Source organism: Pituophis catenifer, unplaced genomic scaffold (genome assembly GCF_029215685.1).
Source record: "Pituophis catenifer annectens isolate HBS135680 unplaced genomic scaffold, rPitCat1.0.hap2 SCAF_3, whole genome shotgun sequence".
Classification (NCBI taxonomy): domain Eukaryota; kingdom Metazoa; phylum Chordata; class Lepidosauria; order Squamata; family Colubridae; genus Pituophis; species Pituophis catenifer.
The window spans coordinates 73733397-73748957 of NW_027256883.1; the positions used below are offsets into that span (position 1 = coordinate 73733397).

General features: G+C 41.2%; 1 protein-coding gene across 2 annotated transcripts in view; it reads right to left on the reverse strand.

Moving 5' to 3' along the window:
* Positions 1 to 6014: 6014 nt before the first annotated feature.
* Positions 6015 to 15561, reverse strand: part of GMDS (GDP-mannose 4,6-dehydratase) — a 276482-nt gene continuing 266935 nt past the window's right edge. For both annotated transcript variants that reach the window (XM_070942551.1, XM_070942550.1), the window contains exons 10-11: positions 7065 to 7133; positions 6015 to 6282 (exon numbers count right to left, since the gene is read on the reverse strand). In XM_070942551.1, the coding sequence (XP_070798652.1) occupies positions 6220 to 6282; positions 7065 to 7133 (132 nt within the window). In that variant the 3' untranslated portion in view covers positions 6015 to 6219. The remainder of the gene's footprint in view (positions 6283 to 7064; positions 7134 to 15561) is intronic.

The window sequence follows — 15561 nt, forward strand, 5'->3', positions numbered from 1 at the left end:
CAGCGGCAGAAGTACATAAGTCTGTCTGTCTGTCTGCTTTCTTTCTTTCTTTCCTTCTTTCTTTTTCTTCCTTCTTCTTCCAACTTCCTCCCTCCCTCCCTTCTTTCTTTCTTTCTTTCTTTCTTTCTTTCTTTCTTTCTTTCTTTCTTTCTTTCTTTCTTTCTTTCTTTCTTTCTTTTCTTCCTTCCTTCTTTCCTTCCTTCCTCTTTCTTTCTTTCTTTCTTTCTTTCTTTCTTTCCTTTTCTTTCTTTCTTTCTTTCTTTCTTTCTTTCTTTCTTTCTTTCTTTCTTTCTTTCTTTCTTTCTTTCTTTCTTTCTTTCTTTCTTTCTTTCTTTTCTTTTCTTCCTTCCTTCCTTCCTCTTTCTTTCTTTTCTTTTCTTTTCTTTTCTTTTCTTTTCTTTTCTTTCTCCCTGCGATACAACCCCGACCCAAACTAGGACAACCTCTGTCTGGATCCCCTTTCGCCCTTCCAGAGGGCGAAGCGTCCCTTTGCCACTGGCCGCGCGCTGCCCCTCCCACACGGCTGCCCGGGGTCTCGCGTTTGCTCTGGTTTGGCTTCCTCCGCGCCCCAGTCAAAACGCGGCGACGTCGGTCTGTTTGGGGCTCTGTTGTGTCTGGAACCCGATGACCCGCCCGTTTTAGGAAGCCGGCACTTCTGCCACCCTTTCGCGAACGTCCCACTCCTGCTCACCCTTTCGCTACCGTGGAGAAGGTAACAAGGATTAATTGCCCCTTTAATCGGATTAGTTTTAGCTCACCAGCGCGGGTGAGATTAAGAGAGGGGCAGGAACCTGGCCTTTTCCGCAGCGCCCGGGGCTGAGCGGAATCCGGTCAGTGATGCCAACAGTTGGCCCCGAGCTGAATCCGGAGTGAGGGCGTGAGTTCGGCTTGGGGTGAGGAGACTCTGGCACTGCCTGTTGGACAAGACTGTTGGGAAAGAGCCTTAGCAGAAAATCCTAAAGATAGGCAGGCAGGCGTTCACCAGGAAACCCGATTTCTTTCTTTCTTTCTTTCTTTCTTTCTTTCTTTCTTTCTTTCTTTCTTTCTTTCTTTCTTTCTTTCTTTCTTTCTTTCTTTCTTTCTTTCTTTCTTTCTTTCTTTCTTTCTTTCTTTCTTCCTTCCTTCCTTCCTTCCTTCCTTCCTTCCTTCCTTCCTTCCTTCCTTCCTTTTTTCAGGATCCTAAGCACTCCAGTCCTGACCTTAGAGATTTTCTAGAGATTGCCTTTAAAAGTAAACCCCCCGCGCTGGTCTGCGGGACCGCCTTTCGTTTGCCTTTCCGACAGGGAGAAGGAGGCGGTCGGGCGAGGTTGATCTCATTCTTCCGCAAATCCATCCGTCTCACCCGTCCGTCCTGGGGGCCTCCAGACTCCTTCCTAATCACCTATTAGTTTCAGTTTAGGTTTGAGGGCGAGCGGGCAGGTGTCGAATATCACCCTTTAAAAATGATACGGTAAGTCTCCCGGGCAGCGCTAAACCCCAAGAGTTTCTGCAGACAAGGCGGGGAAGTACGAGCAGAGCGGGCCAGGTCTCTCTCTCTCCCTCTCTGTGTGTGTGTGTGTGTGTGTGTGTTTGTGTTTGTGTGTGTGTGTGTATTGTCTGTGTGTGTGTGTGTGTATCTGTGTTTGTGTGTGTGTGTGTGTATTGTCTGTGTGTGTGTGTGTTGTGTGTGTATTGTGTGTGTGTGTTGTGTGTGTCTGTGTGTGTGTGTGTGAGAGAGAGATCGGGCGAACGCGGAGCGGAAAGGAAACCGCCACTTGTGCCTCTCAATATTTGTCAGAATATCGCGTCTCTTTTTCATCCTGAGCAAGGATAAAGCCAGGCTGCTCCGTTATTTTGAAGCCTTGATTTGACTTAACTGAAGCGAACAGCGCCAGGCTTGGTTTTTTTTTTTTTTTTTTTTTTTGGGTGGGGGCGTCATAGTAGCAGCCACTTATTCCCCCCCCTTTGGTTTCCAGGAATTTTGTAGGGCAGCTGCGCCCCTTCTCCTCCCGGGCGCTCCATCGAGATGTGAACAACTGTCACTCGCCCATAACGCTTGCTGCGATGGATGGAAGCTGTAGTCCAAGGCGTCAGGAAAAGATACCCGGTTGAGGAATACTGCTTGGGGGGGGGGGGTTTCTTCTACAGGAAGCGTGTCCTTGTGGTTTTTTTTTTTTTTCCCTTTTTCATCCGCCTCCGCCTTCTCCTGTTAAATTTATTAAAAGCCCGGGTGGCGGAGGGGGGAGGGGGGGATTGTTCCAACCCCGAAAGCGAGAGATCTATCTAGGCCAGGGAAGAGAGGCGCTTCGGGGAGAAGCAAGGCGAGGCGATTGGAGGAATCCTCGTGCCAGACAAGGCCGCAGTTCAGAGGGGCGGGATGGAAGGAGCACTTGGGCATTTATGGGACTTCTGGATTGCGCAAGGCTGCCTTCCTCATCCTCCGCCTTGGAAGAGCAGGCCCATAAAAGCAGCCGATGAACAAACTGTTCCTCCGGCGGGCGGGCGTGGGGGGAGCACCCTGCTGGGAGCACCTCACCCAGCTAATCCCGGGCCAGAGCCTCTCTTCCCCCGCAGGTTCATTTGAGGTGGGGTTTTTTTTTTTTGGCCGTGTCTGGCGGGGTGGGTATCGTTTTGGCACTGGCGGCGGCCGAGTGACCGAAGCTGGAGCCCTTCACAGCTATGAATCTCGGTCTGGTAGCTTCCTGTCCCCCGCGGGCCACGCAAGAGCCTCCGACACACTCCGGGTGGGTGGGTGGGTGGTCGGGCGCATCAGCCCCATTAAAAAAAATTTTTTTTTATTTATATGCCGCCCTTCTCCGGAGACTCAGGGCGGCTTACAAGGCGTTAAGCAATAGCCTTCATACTTTTGTATATTTTATACAAAGTCAGTTTATTGCCCCCACAAACCAGGTCCTCATTTTACCTACCTTAGAAAGGATGGAAGGCTGAGTCAACTTTGAGCCTGGTGAGAATTGAACTCGCAGTAATTGCAGGCAGCTGGGAGCTAAATACTATCTTTAACAGTAGCATTAGTCTGCTGCGCCACTCAGGCTCCATTGAGGCTCTCTTATAGCAAGGCTGGGAAGGTGGGGGGTGGGGTCGTGGATAAGTCGAGGGCATTTCGGGCAGCGACCAGGATAAAGTCCCGGTGTGGTTGGGATGAAGGTGACGGCTCCTTCTCGTCCTTCACCGAGCTCTAACTCAGAGCAAGGGCGCCTCTGCCCCGTTTGGCCCGCAAAGCGAAACACCGCAATGGTTCCGGAGAGCGGTTTGGGAGAAAAAAAAAAAAGAATAGGCAGAACCAGAGCGCTGCAAGAGGGTCAGTTCAGTTGCAATGAAGTTTCGCTTGAAATTTGCACTCCGAATAGGAAAAAAAAACCAAACAAAAGAAATAAAAAGAAAAGCGATGGGAACCCAATTGGGTGGCAAACCCTCCAGTCGCCAAAGACGGGCGGGATCCCTTTTGCGCTGGCCTGAATGGGAGGCCCCTCTTTTTTTGGTGGCCACCGCACTAGAGCGCCGGTTTCCTTAGGGTTGCAGTTCACTTTTCGCTCGTTTTGCTGGCCGATTTGGGGGCGTCTGGCTTCTCTGGCTGCCCCATCCATGTCGCCCAGACTAGGCAAAGCAGCGCAGGAGGGGATTAAGCCGGGACTTCAGTCCCCGACCTGCGAGGCACCGCATCTAGAATTGCCTCCCCCCCCCGAAGGCTGTGGCTCTCCCCGCCACGGAAGAGTCCCTTTGGTCTCTCTGGAGCCAAATTCACCCCTTAACGGTACCGCTACAGCGGGAGGCTGCAGTTCAAGGCGTTTCGATGCCCCGCAGAACTTAGGCAAGAGGGAGGGAGAGAGAGAGAGAGAGAGAGAGAGAAGGGCCGTCGCTGCTTTAACCCCCAACCCCTTCGGTGATTTGAAAGCGGGGAAAAGAGGCCAAAAGCTGCCAAAGTGGCTTTTCCCGACGGTCTCCTGACCCGGTTGGCAACTGCGGGCCTTTGAGTTGCCCTCGGCGACGGGGACAGCGGCCGACCAGGATCGACTGCCAGGCGACGGCGCCGGAGGAACCGAAGAGGCAAGCGACCCGACGAGGAGGAGGAGGAGGAGGAGGAGGAGGAAACGGGGCGCAAGGAGAGCAGGGCCGTCCCAGTCTTTGGAAAGGGAGACCCGAATCTCCTGGGGTGGGGTGGGGCGGGAAGGTGTCGGGGACCCTTTTCTCCGCTTGGGGAATCCGGCCGGGTCCTCACCCTCCTTTCACTTCTGCAGGGATCCTTAAGCCGCCGAGCCTTTCTGCGGGCGAAGACAGAACCCCCAAAGGCCAGCCGGGTCTGGGAGAGGGACAGCCCTTCCCCCTGGCAAGCCCAGACGGGAGGGGGGGGTACTGCTCGCTCTTGCCTGCCGAATGAGAGCCCTGGTTCTGCCGGCTCTCCTTCCTTTACACCTGCGGGAAGAGCGAGACGGGGCCCGCTTTGGCGGAAACATCTGGTCCCAATTGGGAGCCCCCCCCCCTCTCCCCGCCCCGGTGAGCTCTTCTCGCCCTTCTGATCAGCAGCCCAGGTCGGCCCGGCTGCTCTCCTCTGCAGGAAGAGTGGCCCTTCTCCGTTTCAGGGAGTTACCTTCGTTTTCACACCTTTTTTTTTAATACCAAAATCTTGGAATAGGTTTATTTATTGTATTTATTGGTTCGATTTATATGCTGCCCTTCTCCGGAGACTCAGGGCGGCTTACAATGCATTAAGCAATAGCCTTCATACTTTTGTATATGCCTGCCTAGTAGGGCTTCCCCCCCTCCCCAAGCGGTGTTCCAGGTTATGTTGGAAAGTCACACCCGCCCTTTTGCATTTGGCTTTGCTGCATATCTTAGATACTGCCATCCAAGTGACTGTTGCAGATCTACGGGTGTGAAATGGGTTCCAACCCAAATAAGACATGGGCGACTCCACCTTGAGGATCTAGCAATTGATATTGTTTCCCGATTGCTTATTTGTTTCCTATGACTATCATTAAGTGTTGTACCTTATGATTCTTGATGAACGTATCTTTTCTTTTATGTACACTGAGAGCATATGCACCAAGACAAATTCCTTGCGTGTCCAATCAACTTGGCCAATAAAGAATTCTATTCTATTCTATTCTATTCTATTCTATTCTATTCTATTCTATTCTATTCTATTCTATTCTATTCTATTCTATTCTTATTCTAGCAGAACAATTGGGATTTCTCCCTTCCTTCAAAGTAAAGAGAGGGGTTATTGGGTGGAAGAATTCATTGGAAAGCAAATGTATGGGACCCCCCAACTTTCTAATCAATTTGACACATTTGCACAAAAAGTAAACAACCTTCATTTGTTTTGAACTTTGGATTTCTCTCTCCTTTTAAAAACTCTTCTTAAGGCCGTCTTTGTAGCTTTAGGCTCCTACATGGCTAATTATAGCAAGCAGAAACAGAATGGGGTGTATATAGCAATACCGGTATGTAGATGTACAATAATTAGGTGCTAATTGCCTTAGATTTCCCTACCACATACAACTGCAGGAAGGGCAAACTTTTCAGGAAGGCAATGGGCTTAGTGGGGGAAAGCAAATTCTCTCTTCATGTTTCTTTGCTCCTTGAACAAATAACCTCAGTGTGACATTCCAAATTCCTCTTTGCATATATAGATGCTTAAGCTGTATGCAATCTCTGTATGGTTCATGTGTGGATACATTTTACATCAAACCTTGCTCTGAATGAGTATTAATCTGAAGGTATCTTCAGAATTTAGTCTGAAAATATTGGGGAATAATGAATATTGCAAAAATACTTGTTTTTCTTTTAGGCTGTGTTTGTAAAAGACGTATCCTAACTTTGAAAAAATATACAACGTTTGCCTATATTTCTGTAAAACTTCCCATTCAAAATGGAGAAAGCATTACATACCCATATATGGAAATATATTTTTAATATCAAAAGAAAATGTTCTTGAAATTACAAGATCAATTTTGATTATATACTGCAAACAATCCTCTCTGCTTCAAACTCCCCCTCAGAAAGGAAGCATGATGCAGGATTCTAATTTGGAAAAAAAAAAAGATCCATTGCGGAAAGCAGAAGGTAATAAAATGGCAGCAACAAATCATCTAACACCATTGAAGCTTAGCATCTCCAGCCCCACCAACATCCAACAATGTCTTCTGGATGATTCATCATTAGGCTTCATCCCCGGAGCTTCAGTTAAAACTGATGGAGCAAGTAGAGAAAGGGGCAGAATCAGGCATTGGGGTTATTTCTCATCAGTTCCACATCTGCTTTCACCATCTCATTCACCAGCTCCTGTGAGAAGAGAAAGACACATACATAAACAAGTGTTAGATTCTCTTTTCAGACTAAGTTAGAGAAAATGGTCTGACTCACTCACTATTTAGAGTAAGCCTATTAAATCTGTAACCTCTTAACCTCTCACAAGCACTCCTCTACTTATTTTTTTTCTTCTAATTGGATTGCAACCCCAAGTGCTTTCTGAAAGGTATTCACAAAATTCATAGGATGAGAATTAGAGATATAGTTAGATATAGTTTTAACACTTACTTTAAAGGACAGTAACTAGGTTAACATCCTTTTGCCACCATGGTGGGTAAAATTTGGACTGTTGACTGCAAACAACCCCCCCCCTCCAAATATGGACTGATAACTGCTTGCCGTGAATATACATTTGTTTTTCATTTGTTGAATTATACCCTTTCGCTTTCCTTTCAGAGCTGAGTTTCTTTTTTTAGGAATGCAGCACAATCTTGTAACATTCAATCTGGAAAACGTACTTGGGAAAATGTACAACATACACTTTAACCTACAAAATGTTTATTCCTGCGGTCAGCTACTATCCACTGATTGCTTAGAACAATTAGATTAGTCTCATCACAGTAAACGTTGGAGAATTGCTGGATGCCTTGTTGCTATGTTCTTGAAATTGCAAGACTTCGGTTTTTGTTGAATTAGATATCTACAAATTTAAAACTGTTTCCCCCCTCCCCCAAAAGTAGTCTTCAGTAAAGCATATGGAGGAAAGAAAAAAAGGGAATAAAGCATATGGAGAGGGGAAAAAAAAGAGAACTTACATCAAAAGTGACACTAGGTTTCCAATTGAGTTTTTGCTTTGCTTTGGTACAATCACCTTGTAGAAAATCCTACAGGAAAATAAAGAAGAAACAAATGGCATTGTAGAGTAATTTGGGTGTTTTTTTTGTCACTGTTCATAGACCACTTGAATCTCTCTCTCTCTCTCTCTGCCTCTCACTCTCACTCTCTCTGTCTCTTTCTCTCTCTCTCACACACACAGAGAGAAAGAGAACTAACACTGCATCTTTAGCAAAATGAAAGGAAAGCCTCAGCTAAAGAAAGTGCCTGATTCCTTTCCAGGTTATGTTGAATGTCAAAATACTGAAGGAGGATTACGCAGATTTATAGAACACCATTTTGTTCCACCGTTGTAATCACCCACAGATTATTATATAAATTTACCCAATAAATAAATCTACTAGTGATTCTTAGAAATCCATCTTTCCACATTTTACAGCACCAACTGAAGAATTGTTTTGTAATAAATTATTGCACATCACCAAATACTGATTCTTTTTAACAATCTTATTTTACATTATCATACATGCCAAAGTTTGGTTTTCACACTACTAGCAATCAATGCCCTGTACTTTGATTTTGTCCTGCTTTAATTAAGAAACAAATCAACCAGCAAACCCAGAGCTATGGTTTCCTTCAGATAGAATCACACAATCGCCACAGCCAGAGGGCTGTATGTTTCATAATTGAGGTACACCATGTACAAAAAAATAACCCAAATGAATTATTCTGAATTTCATATTCATCACTGACAGTATTGCTGGGAGTTGGGCATTATAAACCTATAGTTTTACCTGTAAATACTAGTAATGACAGAACAAAGAAAACAGCATAATTCAAATGCTTAAAGCGTTTCCATTCATTTCAAATTTATAGAGAAGTGTTTGAAAATCTTAACCTCTTTTATAAATATGCCTATAACTGTACATCTGCATTCATGCAACAATCCCACCAAGGACCATCTTTATTGTAAGCCAATCGGATTACTGCATTTACAGACTAATTTTAATAATGGAGAATGGCACATTCCATCTGTTCAACAGCCAGGGTTGCAGCTGAGTTTTAGGCTCAGCGAGATTTTTTTTTTTTAAAAAAAATCTTCACCATATCGCTTGCAAATAAAATTGGAAGGATTGCGGTCCTGTGGGCTGTATTTTTACAAGTAGTTCACACAGTGAAAAACTAACTCAGTGCAGCTCTCTAAAAAGTGCAGCTGAAAAATAAAGCTGGGAACAGAAAACTACTCAGCTACATTGTTCACGCTGTTCAGTGAAATGAGATATCTACTTATTTAGCTTCCAGATAGAGTCTGAGCTGGAGCCTACAAACTATTTCTGGGGAAGACTGGAACTCTGTGCCAGATCTTTTGTTTTCTTAACTATGGAATTCTACGCAAGTCTACTCGCATGGAAGCAATGAGTTTTACTCCAAGGTGCAGTCCTACAGCCTTAGACAGATCTGAACATTTCTTAGGATGAGCCCATGAAAGCAAAAGAATGATCAAAAGTCAACTGGCTAAGTCAAACATAGCCATTGCTGCTTTTCCGCTTCTGCTGGAGTGCAGTCTTGCAGGAATCAAAAGTTCAAAGCACAATCTAGGTTACTGTTTGTTTTTTTCCTATAAATGCTTTTTTTTCTTTGTTGCCACTGGGCTGTAAAAATATACAAGGAAGGGGAGGAGAAAAACATTCTACCCTGTATCGTGCACTCTGGTATGGTGTAAGTCATCCTGTCTTCAAACACAGCTTTTAGATAAAATAAAGGAAATCAAGACAGGCAGGCAGACAGATGGTAAAGGTATGTGTGTAAATGTAGTATTAATAATATAATGGTGACACAGAGTAAAATGAGTCTATCTGCCTATTTTTTTTTTAATCCTACAAAATAAAATAGAAATCTACACTGTGAACTTAAAATATGAATTACAATTTGTTCCTGCTTCTGGAAAAGCAAACTCTTGATGAGGGAGCTGAAAGCCAACAGACAAATTGTTGCTGTTTAACTGTACGAGTCTGTCTCCCAGATTTAAATTCACTTAGCTGTGATATGATCTCTCATAGGTAAAAGCAGGAGTTGATCAAATGAGACGTTTTTAAACCCCCTTCCCTTTTTGTAATCATAGGTTTAAGTGTCAAAGGCCACGCAATTACATGTATTCAACATGAACACATGGCAATTCATTTTTATAGTTTTAGAAAATACGTACTCCTTCACACTGAAGAACTATCATGCAGCGTGTGGTCTGGATGTTTCTTTAAAAGCAATGAAAACCAGAGGGGGAAAAATGCAAACCATTTCTATGTAAATATTCTATTTCCTGAGTGCTGCTTCTGGGTGTCATCGTCATCTTTATTTTAGCTCACTAGGTGAATAATCTGGTTTCACTCTGCAACATATTACTGTCCAATTCCATTTTCTTTACCAAAGTCTTAGAAAGTTTCATAGCACAAGGCCAGGAATTTATGAGAATTGGACAATAGCCTTTTTTTGGTTGCTTAAACCGTGATTTAAACCGAGCAGGCAAGGTAGGAATCCCATAAGCAGGTTATATATTTATATTTCACAGAGCAGCACAGGCAAACATACAGAGTAACTGAATTTACTCAGTCAATTTCTGATATGCGGGGATTAACATTAGACAAACAACCAAGGAGAAAACAATGCTCCATCCAATCAATCAATCGATCAAGGAAACCACATTCCCATCAAAACTGGCAAGCTAATATATATAGTATACTGTATATACTATTAATACTATACTATAGTAATAGTATAATAGTATAATAGTAACTAATAGTATACTATATACTATTAATTGGCAGCACACCCCTTGCTCACTCGCATGGATGATATTACCTAGTTTGATCATGAAACATCTGCAAGCAAATGAACAAGCTCAGAGAGCACAAAGAACTCTACCGTTCAACCTTGAGCTACAGATATTCTCTTCTATTGTAACTATATTTAGGAACTAAGAAAATCAGTAGCATGATCTGCTTAAAGAAGAAATGAAGTGTATTTGTATTCAGCATTATATTCCAATATATATCAAGGATTTACTATAGCTAACTGTACTGTAGCATTTAACTGGATATCTTTCTCCCTTTAAACATGGGTATTAGTATATGGGATGTGATAATGCTTCTTGGATAATTACATATGTGAGTTATGTATAATAACTTTATATAACAAGTTACATATCAACTGCAGTTACCAATGATATATTGTGCCATGTACAATTAAAAGGTGTTATCTCTCAAATTAGCATAAATAATTTTTCAAATAAAATAATATAGCACCATCAAGGAAATATGTTAAAGATAGATGAAATTACACTTTTTTTTGGTGTTTACTTATTCTGAATTTAGGAAATATTCCTTCTAAGTTTTTTATAACCCCCTTTGAGTACAATTTCTTTAAGACTAGCACTTTTTCAGCTTATTTGGATCTTAATAAGTTTTTTTTTGTCCTACTTTGCTTACTGTGGATTGTAAATGAGTTTGGCTTTGCCTAAGACATCACCTATTTGGATTCAGAGAGATGACAAAATAATGTTTCATATGTTAAAGAACCAGGATATTTCTATCCTAGGTATCTGCTAGGAAATGGGAAGAGGATAGCAATATGGTGGCTTGCAAGGGAATCACTAGATTAGAGATCCGTGTTTTGAAAGTGTTGGGGTAAAAGGAGCTTTTGTTGTTCTTGTGATATATTGACAGGTATTGTCCATCCTTTAGCATGAAAAGTTGCAATTGCTAGACTGCACTAAATCTGGTGATTTATTGTACATCTTTTCCAGTTTATTGAAAAGCATTATGTGAAAGTTTTGATGGATGGACCATCAGAGTCATAGTGGTCAATATCTATGGGCTCATCTGGTGACAACCATAGAAGAATAGTATATAAGAAGATTAAATAGTAAAAGACATGAACGGAATGAAATGAAGTGAAAGAAAAAACAACTACGGTACATACTATATGCTTGTGTGTTTGTGGAACAATGAGGAAGAGAAGGATGCAACTGAATGAATGAGTCTGAAAAAAAGGGGCCTGAACTTTCAGAATGAGTTGATGAATCCCTATAGAGAAATGAAGATGTAGATTTAATTATGATTGAAGGGATTACGATCTATGCTATGCCTGAAAGTATAAATTAAGTTATCTAGGTTGCTTTTGAAAATAGGAATCCATAAGTTGTTGATAATGGATGTCAATAAGGGAAGAATCAGGGATAGATTAAAATGTTACACAAAGAATAACATTCTGATAAAAAGGTTAAATTAGGTAAGTTATAAGGTAACTTGAACGAATAGGGGATAACAAGGTTAAAGACTATGGAAAAAAGTGAGTGGGTCATTTGGAAGCCCAAGAATGAATTAGAATCTTGACTAGTTGACATCAGCTGAGAAAATTCCCAGTTTATTTTGTGTACGTGGCTTAAACATATCACCATTCATATTTACACATAGAAAAGGAATTAATTAAAATATGATTGGCTTATTTATGTTAAAAGATTAAGTGAAGGATATTCTTGGAAAGAGACTGACTGACTGAGCTAAGGGGAGGTGTCAAATGGGAAATTAGTCTGGAATTCCTATGTGGGCACAAGAAGGCAAAGTATGATCCCCATTGAATGCCGTTGAACCTTATCTATTATCCAGGTGCAAACTTCAATCTGAGAAGATTGCTCAAGGTGGGTTTGAGTAATAAAACAATTAACTGGACATGTGGATCTGATTATTTGTGCCTGGCAGATATAATGTAAAAGGTTCTGAATGGGGGATAGATCATTATTTGATAGTATCAGAAATGGATCTTTAAATAAATGGACATGGAAGAAAAGGAAATTTGAAAGAACTAGTGTGAAATTACTTCAGCATGACTTCAGGAAGAGAGCCCAGCATGAAAAAAATACCTAAAGATACTACTTTTGTAGAGCAAAATGGAACATGCAAATATGAAAAAAGGATGGAGGATACGAATAAAAGTATTGTATAATGTACATATGGCAAAAAAAAAAAAAAGACGGTTGCACAGAGACAAAGAATGGTTAAAACTACAAAATACTGATAAAATGTGTAGCAATTGTTATACAAATAAACAATTGTTTCATAAATAGCTAGAAAGGACCAACAAGGAACTCCAGAAGAATGAGTGGAATTAAGAAAAATCGAATGAAATGATTTAGGATGAAAATAAAGTGAGATAATGCTATAAGGAGTATTTTGGGATTTATATGGGGATGACATTAATATGCTGTTGTGAAATAAATTCTGTTAATATTCATGTCAAGAAGATATTGAAAGAAGAAAATAACAAATGCTGTGCTGTATATTGAAAAATAGTAATCCTGAATAACTGGAGAAATGCTAAACTAAGTTTGCTGGTTGTGTGAGTTGCTTAACAAGTGTGTAAATATTACATTTGTGCTGTCAATTGGAAAATGTAGTTATTGATCCTCTATAGACTACAAACTTCATCAAAGGAAATGGTAGTAAGAAGAAATACAAAAACTAAGTAGATTTATAATACTGGTAAGTGGAGATATAAGGAGTTGGTATGTTACTTCTCAGTTTTGCCTTTTTTGTTTTTGGGGTTTCTTTTATTGCTGTAATTTTAAAAATTGTTTTATAGGTTTCATGTTTTCTTGTAAACTGCCCGTAGTAAGTAAGTAAGTAAATATCCCCTTGTTTATTTAATGCATTTATGATAAATATTTAAAGAATACTGGTGGTGATGTTAGTGTTATATTAGTTTTATATTTTGTATGCAGACGATGCTGTGAAATTAGTTAAGACCACAAATGATTTGTAGTAAATGTTAAGACTGTATGATAAAACAAGAAGTATAATTCAAAATATCCCTTGTTGACATGGGCGGCTTTGCAAAATGAATGAATGAATGATGAAATTGTAAAACCAATACATGAAGGAGGAGTTAATGGCATACGATGAAGAGAAAACCAAGAAACTCAGTACGGAACGAGGTGGAAGACTGGTGACTTTGTCTTCAGATATAGCGGACTACAAACTCCATCAATACATTTTAGCTTACAAGACAAACATTAACAATAACAGAGGCTGGCTATCTTTATAAATTTGAGGGAGGTATCTATGAATTACATTCAGCTTTAATTTCGTTGTATTTTTAGGACAGCAAAGTTGACATAGAAGAATCTCATAAATTTGGTTCCTCGCCTACTTTTGTTCTAAAGGTTATAAAAACTAGTTAACCCCAATACTTGGAACAATATCTAATAATTATCATTATTGTTTTCATTATTATGGCAGCATTGTCAGGAACAGTGAGAAATTCACGCGTGCATTTTCTACTGAACTCAAGCATCAAGAGCTTTCACTTGCAATTAACAGGCCATCTCCTTAAGTGAGCAAAGGAGCATTTGCATTCTTTAAAAGCACACAAATAAATAACTTTAAACATGGCGTAGTGTGGGGAAAGAAGTGAATGCCGATGCCTTCCACTAGGAGTGGATCCTGAGAGGTGCTGAGCTCTTAAGTCCTCCGTTGCTTTCATAGTTTGTTGACACTCAGCACATCTTAGGATAAGACCCATTAAAACATTTCCAAGATACGTCTGTCAGTCACAGACCAAGAAATCTCAGCCAAGCCTCTTCCCTAATCCATTAAAAACCTGTCTGTTATTCTTCCATCTAATGCCTTCAAAAGGCAAAAAAACATGGATAAAACAAATAATAAAACAAACAAAAAAAGGCTGATGATAAAGATAATGAACAGCCGTGTCTATACATTTCCCACCATACTGCAGGATATCAGCGCAAAATGAAGTTGAATCCAGAGCTCCGCTTCAGTGACAGGGGGTGATAAGAGACGAGAAAAAAACAGCCCAACTGTCTGGTTTGTCCAGGAAGTTGGGGCTGGTGGCATTGTCTATCAGGAGGGGGAACCGAGAGAAATGCCGTCAGTGTGAAAACAATACTTTAGCTCAACCTGGGGTGGGGTTGAGTGGGGGGAAAGAGTCCATCAGCGTGGGCTCTGACAAGCACAATGACCATGGAGATAAAAGGGCAAATGGAACAAAACAGCGGGAGCGGGCCCTGCGTGCTGTGTAATATGGTGCTTAATTGCTTTAATGGAAACAGTGCGCAAGTTAATCAACACAAGGACATAAAGCATATGCAGGCCTTATCGGTCTGCTTATGTCAACCAAATCACATGGCTGACAATGTAAATACAGGCAAAATTATTTGACTGCTTCACTTGCCAAAAATGGTCCGTTATTGAGATAACCCTCCTGGGGGAAGGTTAAGCCAGAGACGCCGAAAGTCAATGTTAATTTCAACAGGGTTCGGATTAGCCCATTAGACTGTTTCCCCTTTTGCATTACAGTAGAAGGGAGAAAAAAAGACGAAAATTGTTCTGAAATCATACTTGTATTCCCAGTATAGATGAGGCATAAGTTGGTTTAACCTTTTTTCCCCTTACAGATATTCTAGTGGGATAATCTTCTCAGTGTGGAATTTTATTGCAATACACTTTTATTTCAAGGCACCATAACGTAGCTTTATTTTTGTTAGTTCTCTAAATTCAGCACATTTTTTTAAAGCTGGCATATGAGAACAATTAGCCATTTTACCACTACAAAGAACCTCTGGCAGTTGGGATCTGCTCATAATTCTCTCTCATGCATTCATTTATTCAAACATATTAACTGCATGGAACTGATCTGTGAAATCAATTTGTAGTGATTTGTTCTCATTAAAATGTATGGTGTAAAGCAGACCTAAGTCCTTTATCATAAGGTACAGCAGTACCAGCAAACTTAAAGTATCAGAAGGATTCATTTGAAATCCTAAATCAAAGCAAAAAAAGCAAGAACAAAACAGTGTACAGGGAGTCCTCGATTTCCCACCACAATTGAGCCCAAAATCTGTTCTTAAGTGAGACATTTGTTAAGTGAGTTTTGCCTCATTTTATGACCTTCCTTGTCACAGTTGTTCAGTGAATCACTGCAGTTAATAAGTTACTAACCCAGTGAATTTGGCTTCCCCACTGACTCTGCTTGTCAGAAGGTCGTAAATGGTGACCATGTGACCTTGGGACATGGCGACGGTCATAAATGTGAACCAGTTGACAAGCATTTGAATTTTGATCACATGATCATGGGGATGCTGCAAAGGTTGTAACTGTGAAAAACAGTCATAAGTCACATTTTTCAGTGGTGTTGTAACTTTGAACCAGTGGTGGGTTGCCCCCAGTTCGTACTGGTTCTATAGAACTGGTAGTAAAACCGGCGGGAGGCCCCGCCCACTGACCCTGACGTCATGAAAACGCTTCTGCGCATGCACAGCCCTATTGTGAACCGGTAGTAAAGATAAGTAGAACCCACCCCTGCTTTTAACTGTCGCTAAATGAACTATTGTAAGTTGAGGACTACTTGTATTTCTAAGGTTTATAAACAATTCATAAGTGCTTTCCACCTCTCTCATAGACTTCATAT